Below are 17,216 nucleotides of genomic sequence, written 5' to 3'. Positions count from 1 at the left end.
TCACATGCCGTGTCTCTTCATCAGCATCATCATGCCACTCACTCAGACACCCAGTGTATCAATCCGTCTTCTCCCAGAACACCAGAGAGCTATTTTATACTTGTTCGTCCCAAGCTCACGCCCGCAAGAAAACAACCCGCCAGACGTCTACACAGCTCCAGCCTCCAATGCCGCACTGCCGCTAAGCCTACCTAGGTACTGTAGCCAGAGCGTTCAATCCAATCCACTATGAGGCGCCCCCGTTAGTAGCTGCAACCCCCTGTAATGGTGCTCCCTGTCCGCCTGTCGCCCAGTGCAAGAGTGGCGAGGCTAGCGCATCCATTCCGCTGGAAGACCACCTTTCCACCATCCATGCAATTTCCACGATCACGTCCGGCTGCCAATGCTTCACCGGTCTGCACGCTGGCCTCTTCCATGCCATTAGGGGGATGAGGATCGTACAAGCAGCCGTCAAGAGCCAGCTGCAAGACAAAGCACGACCCCGATCTCACGCAGCGCCCCTCTCCCGATACCGACGACGCATGCGCCACTGCTGGACCGCTGCGCATCCGACTCTACCTCACCCATGAAACCCGGCCTTTGACACCAGTTCTTGGAGGTTGATTGATTGTTCGGACCCCCTTTTCGCATCATCGACGCCGCCCTCGAGTCTGCAACATGCAGCTGCCGTGGGCGGGCCGCGGCTCTGGCAGCGAGTCTCTGCTGCCAATGAGCAGCGTGCCCATCATCACTGGCGACGCGGACGATTCATCACGGCAGGGGAGATCAGAGACCAGGCCTGGACATGCCCGAACATCATCGGCGCATGCACGGGTAAGGCTGGATATGCCATTGGCGCATTGTTGATAGATCGCTAACGGCGGATTCGATGGCAGGGAGTGGCGAGAGAGTATTCCTTCATGACGCCCAGCGAGGCTGCCGCCCAGCTACGAACGTCGCTTACATACGGCCTCACGCCCAACGAGGCACTGAAACGGCTGAGCGAGTACGGACCCAATGAGATTCCCCACGAGGCGCCGGAACCGCTCTGGCTGCGGTTTCTCAAGCAATTCCAGGAGCCGCTGATAGTTCTCCTGCTGGTGTCCGCAGGGACGTCGTTGCTCCTGGGCAACATGGACGATGCCATCAGCATCACTGTGGCGGTCACCATTGTCGTCTCCGTGGGCTTTGTCCAGGAGTACCGATCCGAAAAGTCAATTGAGGCCCTCAACCACCTGGTTCCGAATCACGCACATCTAGTACGAGGCTCGTCGAATAAGTCTAATCTGCAGAAACCTCCCACATGGCCTCCCAGCATCAACGACCCGCTAGACCCAGCCGATAGCTCTGGCGCAATCACGCCAATTGAAGATATCCTTGACGGCACGTCGTTCAAGGTCTCAGCGTCACAGCTTGTCCCGGGAGACTTGGTGTTGTTCACTACCGGCGACCGTATCCCTGCGGATATCCGAGTTACCAAGGCGGCCGATCTGACCATTGACGTCTCCAACCTTACTGGCGAAACGAAACCCGTTAGGATATCGACCGAAGCAGAATCTCACGGATTGAATATGCAGTTTCCAAAGCCAACATCCCTCTCCCCGGCACCTCCCGCGGGCAATGCTGAGTCGTCTGACAGCAGCAACGCTAGAAACATTGCTTACATGGGCACACTGGTGAAATCCGGCCATGGTCAGGGAATTGTCTTTGCTACCGGCGGAAACACTCATTTCGGCTCCATTGCGTCAAGTGTTTCTGGAACAGAAAACCCCAGGTCCCCGTTGCAGTTGTCAATGGACGACCTCGGTTCGCAGCTGAGCAAGGCCTCATTTGTCGTCATTGGACTGATATCGCTGGTTGGTTGGTTGCAAGGCAAGAAGCTCCTGGAAATCTTCACCATTTCTATATCCCTGGCCGTCGCAGCTATTCCCGAAGGGTTGCCCATTATTGTCACCGTCACTCTGGCTCTTGGTGTCCACCGTATGGCCAAGCATCATGCCATCGTGCGCTGGATGCCCAAGGTGGAAACCCTTGGCTCCGTCAATGTGGTGTGCACTGACAAGACCGGTAAGTCCCTCTCCTAGGCCACTAGCAAATCACGGTCGCACTGGTGCTGAATGTACGGGAAAATAGGTACCCTTACGACAAACCATATGACAACTGTCGAGATGTGGTGCTTCGGAGAAGACGGCTCGTTCAACGTAGCTTCTGATGTCGAGGTTGAGGAGTTCAAGCCGACACAAGCGGCTTTGCACATCCTGCGCATCGGAAATATCGCAAACAATGCACGGCTGTCGAAGAATTTCACCGAGAGCGGCGCTGCAACGAGTGCTGTCTTGTCTTCAACCTTAGGACGCGAAGAGGTGTCGACCTATACTCGCTGGGTCGGCCAGCCAACCGATGTGGCCATGCTTGATCTGCTCGACAAGTTCAAAGAGCACGACATCCGAGACTCTATGGGCCCTCGTGTCACGGAGGTGCCCTTTAGCTCTGAGAGAAAGTGGATGGGTGTTACCGTTGGAAGCGAAAAGGAACATGCGTATATGAAGGGGTCGATCGAAAAGGTTCTCGCCGCTTGCGACACGTATCTGGAAAAGGACGGCCGAGAAATTGTATTGGACAATGCACGTCGCCAGGAGGCTCTGGCAGCGGCCGACGCCATGGCATCCAAGGGGCTTCGCGTGCTTGCTTTTGCCAGTGGACAAGTAGCTAGATCCTCGAGAACACGCACGTCGGCTGCTGACACGCGGAGCAACACCCCCGCCAATGGAGCTGCCAGTCCGGTCATCCCTCAAAGCTCCGAGGATGTTTACAAGGGTCTCACCTTTGCCGGTCTGGTTGGCATGAGGGACCCCCCGAGACCCGGCGTAGAGCGCTCTATTCGACGATTGATGCGAGGCGGCGTCCGCGTCATCATGATCACTGGTGATGCCGAGACCACGGCGCTTGCGATTGGCAAACAGCTAGGAATGAATGTTGCCGTCCCCAGCGCTCATTTGCCGGGCCAGAACGCGGTCAAGGCCGTCCTGAGAGGGGACGAAATCGACAGCATGTCTGATGACGCCCTCGCTCAGGCGATGCAGCACACGACCATCTTTGCGAGAACCAACCCCGATCACAAGATGAAGATTATCCGCGCGCTTCAATCCAGGGGAGACATTGTAGCCATGACTGGTGACGGCGTCAACGATGCGCCGGCTTTGAAAAAGGCTGATATTGGCATTGCGATGGGCCGTCATGGAACCGATGTGGCCAAGGAGGCAGCGGACATGATTCTGACCGACGACGATTTCTCCACCATTCTGCGGGCTATTGAAGAAGGAAAGGGCATCTTCAACAACATCCAAAACTTTCTAACGTTTCAGCTCAGCACGAGCGCGGCGAGCTTGGCCCTTGTCTTTGTCTGCACATGCTTCGGGTTCAAGAGTCCTCTGAATGCCATGCAGATTCTATGGATTAGTGAGTTTTGCTGCTCGATGATCCTGCATCTTCGTGAAAAAACACCTCAGCTAACAAAAACAGACATCATCATGGATGGCCCTCCGGCACAATCTCTGGGTGTCGAGACGGTCGACCCAGACGTGATGAACAGGCCACCAAGGAAGCGCAACGATCCGGTTCTTACCACGAAACTCATCCAGAGAGTTCTCACCTCGGCAGCCATCATCATGGTGGGCACAATGATCACGTACCGGCAGCAAATGGCTGACGGCATCGTCACGCGCCGGGACACCACCATGACCTTTACTTGCTTCGTCTTCTTTGACATGTTCAACGCTCTCAGCTGCCGCTCCGAATCCAAATCGGTGCTGCGTGGCGAGGTGGGACTATTTTCGAATAACTTGTTTAACTGGGCAGTCTCTCTGTCAATCGTCGGCCAGCTGCTCGTCATCTATCTTCCTTGGCTACAAGAAGTCTTTCAGACGGAAGCCCTTGGGCTGGGTGATTTGGTGCGGCTGGTCATGCTTTGCAGCACGGTGTTTTTGGCGGATGAATTACGAAAGTATCTCAAGTATGGGAAGCGGCGTTTGGGCGGCGGGTACAGTCAGGCGGTTTAAAAGAACGAACTTTGGAAAAGAGAAGAGGAGTGGTACAAAAGGGACGGATGGGCTTCATGGGGAGGTTTGTGATATATGGTATGAGGCGATTGTAATACATACAGATATGTATGGGCCTAGGGAGTAGAGTAGACGCCCTGCCTCTATACAGTTACATATTTTAGCTAGCATTGATATGCGCTTTTGTATAGAAAAAGAATTGGACATTTGGTCCTCTAATATCACAAAGCTGAAGACGGACGGGTTCTCCAAACGATCCAACCTTGGGTAATACTGCTTGCTGGTAATACCACAGCGACATGACAGCTTTACAACCAGCCGTTCAGGTAGGTAGCATAAACTCGCACCATGTAGGAATGAGGGACTCAATTGACTACCTATGGAATCAATTACCGTCCATAATTTGCCTATTCACTTTAGAACTGGTCAGATATATCTTCCGTCTATCAATTGCACTTTGAGTGAGCTCAACGACAGCTGGGGGAGTTGACATTGAAGGTTAGCCCCTCCTCCACCAAATGACCCCATATTGAACAGCTCCATACATGTAGGCACTACATACCTACTAACGTACTGCTCGGCTTATCTGTCTCCAGACAACACCAGCCAGCTGCAACCTCCACCACACAACTCTCGACCTCACACGCATTTTCGCCTCGACGACGTTGCCAGGGGCAGCTATGCGCCTCCTTGATACTCGTGCTCAGCGCCAATGTCAGCCCCCAACGGCGTGCTCCGCGGCAGCAGCAGCAGCAGTCGAGCCGTAACATCAGCAGCAGCAGCATCATCATCATCACCGACACTCCAAAATGCCACAAACGAGGCTGAGCTGCGCGCAACGCTCGCCGCCCTGCACGAGCGCGAGTCGGCGATCACGGCGAGGCTCGACGCGCTTGTTGAGTCGCAGAACGACCTCTCGCGGGACCTGGGCAGGCTGGACCTGCTGCGGGCGGGCCTGGGCGCGCAGGTGATTGCGGTGCGCGGCATCAGCAGGGACATGCTCATGACGGCGGCGGACACGGCCGGGCGGCTCAGCAACAGGGTCAAGGAGCTGGACCTGGAGAAGAGCCGGGTCGAGGCCACGCTGGGCGTCGTGGAGCAGGTGGCGGAGCTCAAGGCGTGCGTCAACGGCGTCGTGGGCTCCATGGGCGCGCCGCAGGACTGGGAGGCGGCGGCGGGCTACCTGGCGCGGGCGAGCAAGATCCCCGAGGCCATTGCCCGGGGCGCCTTTGCGGCCGACATTGTGCCCAGCGTCGAGGTGCCCGATGCGCCGTGGATCACGCTGGAGAATGCGAGGGAGAGCCTGTGCGGGCTGTTCCTGCGCGAGTTTGACAAGGCGGCTGCCGAGGGCGACGGAGCAAAGGTGACGCGCTTCTTCAAGCTGTTTCCCCTCATTGGACGGGCGGACGTGGGATTGGACGTGTACGGCAAATACGTGTGCCAGGGCGTGGCGGGCACGGCGAGGGCCACGCTCAAGGACGGCATGGCGGGCCAGAACCGCAAGGAGGGCATCATCTACGCCAATTCGCTCACGAGGCTCTTCCAGCACATTGCTCAGATTGTCGAGGGCCATGGCGGGCTGGTTGAGCGGCACTACGGCGCCGGCAAGATGGTCCGCGTTATCGAGCGCATCCAGATGGAGGCGGACGTCCAGGGCGGCATCATTCTCGACACGTGGAGCGACGAGCGAGGAGTTGATAAGAAGCTGACAGATGTGAAGAGCTATCCTTTCTCGTTCCTGGTCCAGAGCTTTCTCCCACAGCCTCCCAGGGGAGGTATCCCTAGGATGAACTCACCCGCGGCGGGCGCGGGCAACAATCCAAGAAACAGTGAAGATGAGGGTGTCAACATGAAGGAGGTTGACGGGCTGCTGCATGAGATTTCTGTCATGCTCGCGCAGTGGTCATTCTACACTCGATTTATCTCAGTCAAGTCCATGGTAAGTGCAGCTGCTTCATCCTGAAATTGCTTTTCTTTTCCAAGAATTTCCTCCCTAACGATGTATTTTTCTTTTTTCACAGGACCCAGAAGTTCAGGATGCGCCCTTGAGGCTAGCAGACCTGTTGGTCAAGTCAAAGTTATATGGCAAAGTGTCCTCCAAACTCATATCGCCATACAACGTCATGTCGACCTTTTTCTTCCGTCGGTCCGTCGAAAAGGCGTTCCAGTTGGATGAGTACCCTAGTGGCCTTTCCTTGAGCCTGAACAAGCCCATTGAGGGCAATACCCCCTACATCATACTTGCAGTCGACGATGTCATGTACATTGTCAACGCCGTTCTTCAGAGGTGCTTGTCCACCTCGCAGAGGGACGTTGTCGCTTCAGTCGTTCCATCGGTTAGTCGGGTCCTCACCGGTGACTTTGTGGGCATGATACAGCGCAAGATGCGCGACGAGTCTTACCCCAAGGCAGCTATACAAGGGGGATTCCCGCCAGAGGACAAGATTATACAGTTCATTGTTCTCATCAACAGCCTGGACATGGCCAATGAATACTTGGCCAGAATCATCCATGGCCGCATTGGCTCGCCAGATGGACCGACGCAGCAGAAAGAAGAGATCGAGGCCCAGCTGAAACAGTCGTTTCCGTTTGATCGCGATGCGGTGGCAGTCATGGGCGCCTTACGGTCGCTGGAGACGGCCTTCCTGGGCAAGACGACGGAACTGCTCAACGAAGCGATCCAGGTCTTGTTCAACCAGGTCGTCAAACTACGCCTGCGGCCGGTGCTTAGCGACACATTCCGCGACGCAGACTACACACTCACTGAAGAAGAGATTGCAGAAATCGCACAGGAGAACGATGCGGGTGAAGGAGAGCTGCTCGATCAGGTGGCGCGGCGCTTTGAACACGGCTGGGATCAGCTCATGAAGGCTATTGGCCGGATCATGACGCCGGGCACATTCAGCAGCCTCATGGACATGACTGCGCGTTACCTGTCCCGGATCTTGGAGAAGAGGATCCTAGGCTACGGTGGACGAACGAGCGCATATGGCGCGATTCGCATGGAGAGAGATTTCACAGCCATTGTGGACGTGGTGTCTCGGGGCAACTATAGCGTCAAGGAGGTGTTTAGCAGGGTCACGCAGCTGCTCATGGTTGCGAATATGGAGGATGACGAGTGGGAGGAGATTTGCGCCCAGAACGGAGAGGATGGGATTGACTGGGTGTTGACAGAGGACGAGAAGCGAAGAGCGCGGAGTCTGGTCAGAGGGTGATGATCAAGAGAATATGGCGAACCGATACGGCACAGCATTTGCATGGTGGGTTTTGAGGTCGTCATCAAAGCCTTGTTGTTATTTAGTTTGCTGCCTGTTGCCCGAGCTGACCAGGTGGGAAGTTGAGGAAGCTCTGGTGGTTTGTTGATATGGGCATGCAAAGATTAATTGTTTGTGCGTTTTGGCAAGACAAAAGCGTAGACATTGTTTACAACCGCTCTGAAATAGAGAGATTTACATCACAAAGGCGAGCTCTAGAATGGATCATAAGAGGACGCTTTGAGTTGTTGGGTTGATGTCTTCTACAGTGTACTTATACGGAAGTGGCTCGGCCTCGGAGTGGCGTCGGCTTCACTTGTGACGTTATAGTTGAGGCGCCTGGATTAGATTTTCCGCCCGCCAAAATATTTTTTTCATGCAGCGAGACCGGCACATCAGCATCAGCACGTCTCAAAGACTCATCTCAACCGCGCATATCATCACTTCACAAAACGACTGACAACTTTTGACACAACCAGCCTCATCTCGGCTACCAACTTTACAGTCAAAACTATTACAGCTAAAGGAAAACGAGAAGAAGAAAATAGAATAAAATAAGAGAGGACCCTATTACCCCGCCACCAGCCGTCATCATTCCTCTGCGTCAACTCCATCGAGGCTTGCTTCGAGCACTTGCAGCTTCAACTTGTTCACCATCAGCATCAGTTCCAGTGTCTCGAAGCCTCGCCGCCATGGAAACAAGGATCATCAAGGTCTCTCCGAGCAAGGACTCTCCCCTCGGCAAATTCGAAGCCTCCCTCCCTTCACCACCGTCATCACCATCACCATCCACAACCTCTTTATCATCATCATCATCACCGCCGCCCTCCAAGCTGGAAGAATGGCGCATCCTCCCCTCCTCCAAAGACGCCATCGCCGCCCTCGAGTCCGCAGCAGCCTACCTCCGAACCAGCAACACGCCCGTCGCCTTCCCCACGGAAACCGTCTACGGGCTCGGCGCGGACGCCACTCGCAGCGCCGCCGTCAAGGGCATCTACGCCGCCAAGGGGAGGCCGTCGGACAACCCGCTCATTGTGCACGTTTCGGACCTGCGCATGCTGCGCGAGCTGCTGGGCAAGAACAAGGACGACCCGGATGCCATCCCGAGCAGGTACAGGGCGCTGATAGAGCGCTTCTGGCCGGGCCCGCTGACGATCCTGCTGCCGAATCCGCAGCCGTCAAGGTTGGCGCCGGAGGTGACGGCGGGGCTGGAGACGTTTGGCGCGAGGATGCCGTCGTCGCCGCTGGCTTTGAGCCTGATTAAGCTGGCTGGCGTGCCTCTTGCGGCTCCTTCGGCGAATGCTTCGACCAAACCGTCTCCCACGGCGGCGCAGCACGTCAAGGACGACCTGGATGGACGGATCGAGTTCATCCTCGACGGGGGTCCCTGCCAGGTCGGCGTCGAAAGCACCGTCGTGGATGGCCTCTGCGACCCGCCGGTGGTGCTGCGACCGGGAGGCATCAGCATGGAGGAGCTCCGGAGCTGTCCCGGCTGGGAAAACGTGGCCAAGGCGTACAAGGACCACAGCGAGCTGGGCAAGGCGGCGCCGAGGGCTCCTGGGATGAAGTACAAGCATTACAGCCCCAAGGCGAGGGTGGTGCTCTACGAGTCTACGTACGCGGATGGCTCCGGAGGGGTGCTGCCGTCGGATGTCGAGGTTGCCGGCGCTACGGAGAACGGAAACACGGGGAAGACCAACGGTCACTCGTCGACGAGGATAGGCGTGATTCGTACGCAGCGGTGGAAGTCGGGAGCGGGTCTTGAGTGCGATAATTTACAGCCTGCTCCCGTTGATCAGGATGCTCATGATGACGAGTACCTGAATCCCGCATATCAGGTGTTTAAAGGACATCTCAAGAACAAACAGGGCGATGTCATCGGTGAGCTATTCGACATTGACCTAGGACACGACACGAAGAGGATAGCGCAAGGGCTGTTTTCGGCGCTGCGGGAGCTGGATCGCCGGAACATAGACACAATCTTTGTCGATGGCATAGACGGCGAGCTGGACATCGCCGCTGCCGTGATGAATCGCCTTCGCAAGGCGGCATCGGAGATCCGGTCATGAGGGAGCAGTTCTGGATAGACATAGAAAAAAAAAGGAGGAAAGATGCATAGATTCGTTATACCCCTGCCCTGTATATATAAACCGAGATTTCGTTGCAAGCAATAGACGGAAGAATGAAAAATGTAGGAAATATCAACTACAAGGGTAGTCTTTTAGTGCAACAGACCGCTTTAAACATGCAACTCCAAACAAGCAACCCAGGTCCTTTCGACACTACAGCCCCTGGCGCAGCCAGTCTGACAGCTTCGACTTGCCCAGCTGCGCCAGATTGTTGACGCCCTGTTCGCTAAAGTCGATGCGACCCACGGGGAGGTCCTGGGTGGGCGCGCGGCTGACGCGCTGGACGATGATGGTCGGGTCCGTCTCCAGGATGATGCCGTCATCGACAATCTCGTCAATTGCGAGTGAGACAAGGTCGTAGTTTTCGATAATGGTTCTCTTGTCCACGGATTGCCTTCATTGGGATGTGATTAGCGAAAAGGAGGTTCTCCGGCCCCGAGCAACCACTGCCATGACGGAGTGGCCGAGGAAGAGGGGGGAGGACTGACTTGAACAGGAGATGCAGAGAGTCACGCAGAGCCAGCACGGTGTTATACAGCAGGATCTCGTTCTCGTCGGCAGCGCCAACGACGTACAGCATGACGTCCGACTCCATCTTGTACAGCACGATGCGGTTGTCGTAGAGGATGATGTCGCCCGTCTGCTTGGCCGTCTTGTCGATGAGGCCCTTTTCGAAAGCCTTTTGCGCCTTCAGATCGGTGTACGGGTGTGTTGGGATGCTTGCGCCGCCTAAGCAACAAGCTCGCGATTAGCAATGGCTTCAAAACTTCAGGGGGCGCATATTAATTGTTGCAACCCTCCCCCCCTCAAGCTCCTTGCTAGGTGATATGCTGCGTACCAGTGGGAGCGGCGTGCGGCGGAGAAAAGTATTTTGCGAATATCCGTGCGCCATCTTCGGTGCCGAGGATGAGGATTGCCTGGACGGCGAAGAGGGTCATTCCAGGGGACATGGCGGGCGGTTCGGGGGCGGAGGGACTGAATGCGAAAGCTGGAGGAGATGAGGCCGGACTGATGGTTGGTGATAGCGATACCTGTACTATCAGGCAAGCTCCGAAAAGGTGTCCCCCAAAACGGCGAGCCCCGCCAAATCGCCAGCAACGGTGGATTGTTTTGCCGTCTTCCGGCGCTTAACGCGTGCTGTACCTTGCTGTACCTTGCTGTACCTTGTTTAAGCTCTATTGGGCATTTCGCGTCCGGAAAAAGCACTTTACGCGTCTCGAGGGAGGAAATTGGCAGGAAAACGCGTCTCCACCGCTTTGGGAGCCTTTGCATGCACAAGGTAATGCCCCTCGTTTTTGCCGTCCACTCTTCAACCTGGTCGCTTTTTTTGTTGCCCAACCCCAGCCCTGTCATCATCTCCGGCGTGGTTCTGGATCGTCGCCGGCCTCATTCTGCAGCTTCAACTGTAACCGACTTCCAAGATGTCGACGCCGAACCGAAGACAGCGGGACTCGCAGTCCGCGACGCCTCGCCGGTCCACGCGCAACTCCGAGGCGGGCACTCCTGCGCGGCTGGTCTCGAGCCCAATCTTCTACCAGTCGTCGCCGGCGCCCACGCAGGGCATAGATGAGGTCATGGGGGACGTTTCGTCGCCGCTGCGGCAGATGTCCAACAGCCAGAGCACGCAGCCTACCAATGGGCCTGCGCCGAGCTCGCCGCTGAGGCAGATGACGGATACGCAGTCCACCAATGGTGATGGCCAGCGGACTCCCAGAGCCAGTGGCGGTGGCCTTGCTGGAGGTAAAGGCGTCTTGGAACTTGTGGAGCTTGCTGTTTGACCTAGGTACTGGGGCTTTGCTGACGGCTGAGGCTTTGCAGAATCATCTCCTATCCGATACGAACCTAGCTCTAGTCCTGGTCGAACCCCGAGACTGCACTCGGATCTGCGCAGCGAGAGCAGTGGTCTCTTTGTTGGATCCAGCCGTGGCACGCCCTACAGACGTGGAGACATCAACTCGGATACCGTCAGAACGCCTCGTGCCCCCCGCCATGTTATCCTAGACGAAGCCGGTCGCGTCCTGAGGGAGGGCCAGGCTCCCGGTTCCGATGCCGCGTCTTTTGCGAACCGAGATCCTAATACCTCCGAGGCCGATGTGCTGGGTGGTGCTGGCCAGACTCTCATCTGGGGTACTACTGTGTCCATTGACGATACCTTTTCCACATTCAAGGACTTCCTGCGACACTTTACCCTCAAATACCGCATGTACAGGGATGGCCTTACGGACGCAGAGGTCAATGCTTCCCCGGATGCCGAATCCAAGCCATACTGGGAAGCCCTGCAGAACATGCTGCTACTCGGCACGACGAGGCTCTATCTCGACATCTCAGATCTGAACCTCTACCCGCCAACGCGGAAGCTGTGGCACCAGATCCAAGCGTACCCCCAAGAAGTAGTCCCGGTCATGGACCAGTCTGTCCATGATCTGATGCTCGACCTAGCCCAAGCCGAAACGATGAGGAACCGCCCCTCACAGAGCAGTGCCGGCCAGCAAGCCTCTCAGCGAAGCACCCAGGGCTCTGAGCCTGTGTTCCCCAGCTCCGACAGGCCTGACGAGGGTATTACGCCTACGCCCCGTCCGCGAGACGAAGAACCTACGCTGGAGGACCAAGTCGCATCCTCTCTCTACGTCGTGCGTCCCTTTGGTCTCGACAAGATCACTAACCTGAGAGACCTGAATCCTTCTGGTGAGTTGAATCGATAATTCGCACTGCTAGAAGAGATGGCTAACCTGTATCAGACATGGACCGCCTTGTGTCCATCAAGGGCCTCGTTATCCGCACAACGCCCGTGATTCCCGACATGAAGGATGCCTTCTTCCGCTGCAACGTCTGCAACCACTCCGTCAACGTTGGCTTGGACAGAGGCAAGATTCGGGAGCCTACCGAGTGCCCTCGCCCCTTGTGCGCTTCCAAAAACTCGATGCAGATCGTCCACAACAGGTGCTCGTTTGAAGACAAACAAGTCATCAAGCTTCAGGAGACTCCTGATAGCATCCCCGCTGGCCAGACGCCCCATTCCGTCTCCGTCTGCGTCTACAATGAGCTTGTCGACTTTTGCAAGGCCGGTGACCGTGTACAACTGACTGGTATCTTCCGAGTCAGTCCCGTACGAGTGAACCCGCGCCAAAGGGCCATCAAGAGCATCTACAAGACTTATGTGGATGTCCTGCATGTGCAGAAAGTCGACAAGAAGCGCCTTGGAGCCGACCCGACTACCCTTGGTGTGGAGGGTGAAGAAGAAGCGGAAACTAACAACAATGAGATGGAAGAGACTCGTCGCATCACGGCCGAGGATGAACTCAAGATTCGAGAGACGTCCCGTCGCCCTGACATATACGAACTCCTTTCCAGATCCTTGGCTCCTTCGATCTACGAAATGGACGATGTGAAGAAGGGCATCCTCTTGCAGCTGTTTGGCGGAACCAACAAGACCTTTACAAAGGGTGGTAGCCCCAAGTACAGAGGCGACATCAACATTCTTCTCTGCGGTGACCCATCCACGTCCAAATCGCAGATGCTGTCGTATATCCACAAGATTGCACCGCGCGGTGTCTACACCAGTGGCAAGGGTTCCTCAGCCGTCGGTCTGACGGCGTATGTCACTCGCGACCCCGAGACTAGACAGCTGGTTCTCGAATCTGGCGCTCTGGTCCTCTCTGACGGAGGTGTCTGCTGCATCGACGAGTTTGACAAGATGAACGAATCCACGCGATCTGTCCTCCACGAGGTGATGGAGCAGCAGACTGTGTCCATTGCCAAAGCCGGCATCATCACGACTCTCAACGCACGAACGAGCATCCTCGCGTCTGCCAACCCCATCGGCAGTCGCTACAACCCGGAGCTGTCCGTCCCGCAAAACATCGACCTCCCCCCCACCTTGCTCTCTCGTTTCGATCTCATCTACCTCATCCTCGACCGCGTCGACGATAAGACGGACCGTCGGCTGGCGAAACATCTTCTCTCCATGTACTTGGAGGACAAGCCCCAGTCGGCACCCACCAGCAACGACATCCTCCCCATCGAGTTCCTGACCCTGTACATCTCATATGCGCGCTCCAACATTCAGCCCGTCATCTCCGAGGAGGCAGCTAAGGAGCTCGTTGAATGCTACGTTGCCATGCGAGCCCTAGGACAAGATGTCCGTGCTGCCGAGAAACGCATCACGGCCACCACTCGACAGCTCGAAAGCATGATCCGTCTCTCCGAGGCCCACGCCAAGATGCGCCTCTCCGAGACCGTCACCAGAGATGACGTCCAGGAAGCGTACCGCCTCATCCAGTCTGCTCTCAAGACTGCTGCCACCGACTCCGAAGGCAGAATTGACATGAGCTTGCTCACGGACGGAACCAGCGCTGCTGAGCGAAGGCGTCGCAGTGAGCTCAAGGATGCGGCGCTGCGACTCCTGGATGAGATGACGGCGGGCGGCAACGCGGTTCGGTGGAGCGATGTGTCTAGGAGATTGGCGGAGGCGTCGGCGGTGCCTGTTGAGCAGGCTGAGTTTAACGAGATTATGAGGACATTGGAGGCGGAGAATGCAATCATGGTGTCTGGCGAGGGAGCGAGGAAGAGCGTGAGGAGAGTTACGGCTGTCGTTTAAAGTTTATTTGCCTTTGTCTTTATATAAAGCTGTTGTGTTTCTCATCGAATGGCAGCCAGGGTCTTGGCTCATTCCAAATGTCGAATGATAAATTCTTTCAGGTTCAACCTAGTTTTCAGTGATCAATGAGATATCGCCATTCGCTAGAGGGCACGATTTATCTCTTCATTAACTATATCAATTAATTACGAACTTTGAATTACCTCGAGCCTCGCCCTCCCTGTCCGCAACGTCCACATCCAGACGCCAACGACGATCAGAACATCAACGAAACTAAACACCAGGCTGCCTCCAAAGATGAAGCTATGATATGTCCATGCATTTTCCTGGTCTAGATGCGCAACCTGACACACTATCGCCCACGGCAGGACATAGAGCATGTTGCTCGCCAGACTCTGGTACAGATACCACTTGGGCCTGGTGGCCTGCAGTATGGTGGCGAGCTGCGTCGACATTGCGTAGAAGATGTAGCACCAGTCAATGGTCCGCCACATGTGCGCGGTAACGTCCGCGACCTCGCTCGAACCGCTGATGTACAGCGCAAACGGCCGGGCGCCGAAGACGGAGAGAAAGATGGCAATGGGGACCTCGACGAGGAGAGCGATGAGGAGAGATCGTATGGCGGGGCTAACGAGACTGAAGAGCTCGTTCCAGCTTGCTTTTGGCCTGCGGTTGCTGGGCCCGATGAGTTGTCGCCATTGGCCCCATTTGTGGCCGATGAACTGGAGGGCCGTCGCCTCGAGGGCCTGGACGGGGACCATGACGAGGCCCCAGCGGATGGTGTTGAAGACGCCCCAGGCGGTTGCGTAGACGGAGCCCAGGGCGACGACGGTGGTGACGAGCCAGAGGTAAAGGGCGTTTCGGATGGCGGATTCGGCGAAGAAGATGAGGCCCGGGGGGAGCAGAACGCGGAGTGCTCGGAGGCTTGGAGAGAGAGAGTGATTCTTGTTGTGACTTGATGTGGTGAGGCCGTTGAGAGGGACATGACGCTGTTTCCGCCAGGTTGAGAGGCTCGCGGAGTAGAGAAAGTAGGCTAATCCGATGAAGGCGGCGGTTAAGTTGCAGACGAGCTGGATGATGCCTTGGGTGTTGACTGTTGGTTGGAACGAGCCGACGTGGAAGTTGGAGATGATGAGCAGGTCGAGAATGATGTTGACGGCGAACTTGACGGAGCTGATGACCAGCGGGACATCGGGCTTGTCCAGCGCCCTCGTCGCCGAGGCCACGGCCGTTTCCACGGCGCCGCTCAAGACGGTAAAGGACGTGATGCGGACATATGTCAGGCTCGCCTCCCTTACCTCCTGCGGGACGAAGCTTTCTGCGAATCTCGGCGCCGCGGCGAGGAAGACGATGCTGAGGAGGAGTCCGACGATGGCTTGAAAGGCGATGAGGGTATGCGTGAGCTGGAGGCGCTGTGGGAGGGAGCGGGAGGCCTTGTCACCGATGATGAGCCATGCGGCGCGGGGGAGGCCTTCGTTGAGGGCCTCGGAGAAGGTGTTTATGTAGGTGAAGGAGTCTGTTGTCACGACCATGGAGGAGTCGATGCGGGAGACCCAGAGCTTGGAGAGGGTGGAGTAGAGGGCGGGGAGGATGAAGGATGCGGTGTTGAAGGTGAGGGCGCCGTAGTAGCGGTCTCGATGGAGGGGGATGAGGCTTGAGAGTCTGTTGATGGTGGTGGAGGGTTTAGGGGGGATGAGGTTGGGGGTTGGGGAGGAGGAGGTGAGGGCGTCGGTTTCGTGGGTTTCAGGGCTGGTGTCGCGGCTTGGGGGGGACATTTTGAGATAGGTTGTTGAAATTGTGTTGAGGGATATGGTTCTGAGGTTGTCTCTGAGATGAGAGGGCCTGATGAGGCTTGAGAAGTAGTGTGAGAGGGGGATAACCTGATTCTCGTTCTTTCATTACATCTTGGTTCGATTTATAGAAAATTTGTTGCGAGGGTATATGGCGCGGGGTAGCATTAGACGAAGCAGTCGAAATGTGATATACTGGCTTGTCGTTGTGGTGGTGGCGTTGATTGTGCCTTCGTCTGGTTGGACAAGGGGGAGCTGAGTCGCTTGCGGTCGGTTTGTAGGCCGCCCACGCTATCGATGGGAATGGCAATGGATGCGGCAGCTATCCAATTGCGGCTTAGGGATTGTAGCTTAGAAAGATGCTGATTTGTTTACTTTCTTAATGTAGGAGACGACGAGTTGGGGTATCAGGTGGTGTTGCTGATTCCAGTCTTCATCTGTTAGTTGTGGGTGTCTAGACATATGTACGCACTGTCACACATTAGGCGGAGGAGTTTAGCAAGAGACTCCAGAACAAACTGTATACTCAGTAAATGATCTCTAACAAATCCTCACAATATAGATTCATCGCTACCCCTTGAAGACGGAGACATCCGTGTCCTCATTATCTTCCCTGAAGAATGGATTGCCGACATCCGCTGCGCATCAGCGTTGCGTCTCTCGACGACGACAAGCCTCAATACGCCGCCTCCTCGTATGTCCGGGGACGGTCCGCCCCTAGATGGGCATTTCACATTAAAGGTCGCCGGCGGTCCATCGGATGAGGTCTTGAGACTGCCCTTCGCTACTATCGCCGAGCTGGCTGGAGCATACCGCTGTGGGCCGATGCTGGCTCTCTTAATCTATTGTCTACAGCTGGAGAGTTCCGAAATGACGGCCTTCAATCATTAGTGCTGGACTGGGCAATTCTAACTGAGCCCAACGAGGCCGGAGCTACTCAAGTGAATTCTCTTTGGGCTGTATGATCTACTCTTGGAACAGAAGCCTCAGTCACCCTTGATGAGACCAGTAGCAGGTTACTAGAGCAGGAAGTATGTAGTCATCTTGGACCACGTAAAGGTCATGGGGCGAGACGACCGTTTCAGATGGTTCAAGCGATGAAAGAATGTGGCCTACAGTCTTTGAGGGGATGCAGCTTGCTCTCACTCATTCACCCAAGATTAGGTGGGCGGAGTTTTGCAGGACTCTCTGCATAGACGTAGCCCATATGGCCCAGCGACCATGGTTTCCGTCGAATGGGTCCCTTGAAAAGGGAGATGGTTCAGGCTGATGTGCCTTGGTAAGATCTAGTTTCTGAGAGATTTACTCGAGGCATGCCCCCAGAGCCCCTTACACAAGCATCGGTGGAGGAAATGAAGTCTTGCTTTACGATGTGGAATAGGCTGCTGTGGAGGCAGGCTCAGAGACGC

The 17,216-nt window shown here is 56.0% G+C and overlaps 6 protein-coding genes across 6 annotated transcripts; 4 read left to right on the top strand and 2 right to left on the bottom strand.

Moving 5' to 3' along the window:
- Nucleotides 1-454: 454 nt before the first annotated feature.
- Nucleotides 455-4,037, top strand: TRIREDRAFT_119592 (Golgi complex Ca/Mn transporter-like protein; the record flags this gene model as incomplete). The annotated part of the gene is made up of 4 exons (XM_006961509.1): nt 455-813; nt 876-2,046; nt 2,113-3,438; nt 3,502-4,037. Exons 1-4 carry the CDS (start codon nt 658-660, stop codon nt 4,035-4,037), a joined length of 3,189 nt encoding a protein of 1,062 aa, XP_006961571.1. The 5' UTR covers nt 455-657.
- Nucleotides 4,038-4,749: 712 nt separating this feature from the next.
- Nucleotides 4,750-7,252, top strand: TRIREDRAFT_54042 (intra-Golgi transport complex, subunit 4; the record flags this gene model as incomplete). Its single annotated transcript, XM_006961508.1, has 2 exons — nt 4,750-5,976; nt 6,059-7,252. 2 exons carry the CDS (start codon nt 4,750-4,752, stop codon nt 7,250-7,252), a joined length of 2,421 nt encoding a protein of 806 aa, XP_006961570.1.
- Nucleotides 7,253-7,983: 731 nt separating this feature from the next.
- TRIREDRAFT_53366 (uncharacterized protein) lies at nt 7,984-9,360 on the top strand (the record flags this gene model as incomplete). Its single annotated transcript, XM_006961507.1, has 1 exon — nt 7,984-9,360. One exon carries the CDS (start codon nt 7,984-7,986, stop codon nt 9,358-9,360), a length of 1,377 nt encoding a protein of 458 aa, XP_006961569.1.
- A 191-nt stretch (nt 9,361-9,551) lies between these two features.
- TRIREDRAFT_73647 (coatomer complex, zeta subunit) lies at nt 9,552-10,389 on the bottom strand. Its single transcript, XM_006961099.1, has 3 exons — nt 10,259-10,389; nt 9,909-10,149; nt 9,552-9,814 (listed from the first exon to the last, which is right to left on the bottom strand). Exons 1-3 carry the CDS (start codon nt 10,368-10,370, stop codon nt 9,574-9,576), a joined length of 594 nt encoding a protein of 197 aa, XP_006961161.1. The 5' UTR covers nt 10,371-10,389; the 3' UTR covers nt 9,552-9,573.
- Nucleotides 10,390-10,825: 436 nt separating this feature from the next.
- TRIREDRAFT_73646 (uncharacterized protein) lies at nt 10,826-14,017 on the top strand (the record flags this gene model as incomplete). The annotated part of the gene is made up of 3 exons (XM_006961506.1): nt 10,826-11,160; nt 11,239-12,105; nt 12,159-14,017. Exons 1-3 carry the CDS (start codon nt 10,842-10,844, stop codon nt 14,015-14,017), a joined length of 3,045 nt encoding a protein of 1,014 aa, XP_006961568.1. The 5' UTR covers nt 10,826-10,841.
- A 185-nt stretch (nt 14,018-14,202) lies between these two features.
- TRIREDRAFT_54230 (uncharacterized protein) lies at nt 14,203-15,792 on the bottom strand (the record flags this gene model as incomplete). Its single annotated transcript, XM_006961098.1, has 1 exon — nt 14,203-15,792. One exon carries the CDS (start codon nt 15,790-15,792, stop codon nt 14,203-14,205), a length of 1,590 nt encoding a protein of 529 aa, XP_006961160.1.
- Between the last annotated feature and the right edge of the window lie 1,424 nt (nt 15,793-17,216).

This window comes from Trichoderma reesei (genome assembly GCF_000167675.1).
Source record: "Trichoderma reesei QM6a unplaced genomic scaffold TRIREscaffold_1, whole genome shotgun sequence".
Taxonomy (NCBI): domain Eukaryota; kingdom Fungi; phylum Ascomycota; class Sordariomycetes; order Hypocreales; family Hypocreaceae; genus Trichoderma; species Trichoderma reesei.
This window is presented reverse-complemented; position numbering and strand designations above follow the sequence as displayed.

What these genes read in the sequence shown, in the direction of transcription:
- TRIREDRAFT_73647 (XM_006961099.1), bottom strand. Translation starts at nt 10,370, where the DNA reads ATGTCCCCTGGAATGACCCTCTTCGCCGTCCAGGCAATCCTCATCCTC. An exon ending in GCCGCACGCCGCTCCCACTG is followed by an intron (nt 10,150 to 10,258) that starts GTACGCAGCATA and finishes CTTGTTGCTTAG; the next exon opens with GCGGCGCAAGCATCCCAACA. An exon ending in TCTCTGCATCTCCTGTTCAA is followed by an intron (nt 9,815 to 9,908) that starts GTCAGTCCTCCC and finishes ATCCCAATGAAG; the next exon opens with GCAATCCGTGGACAAGAGAA.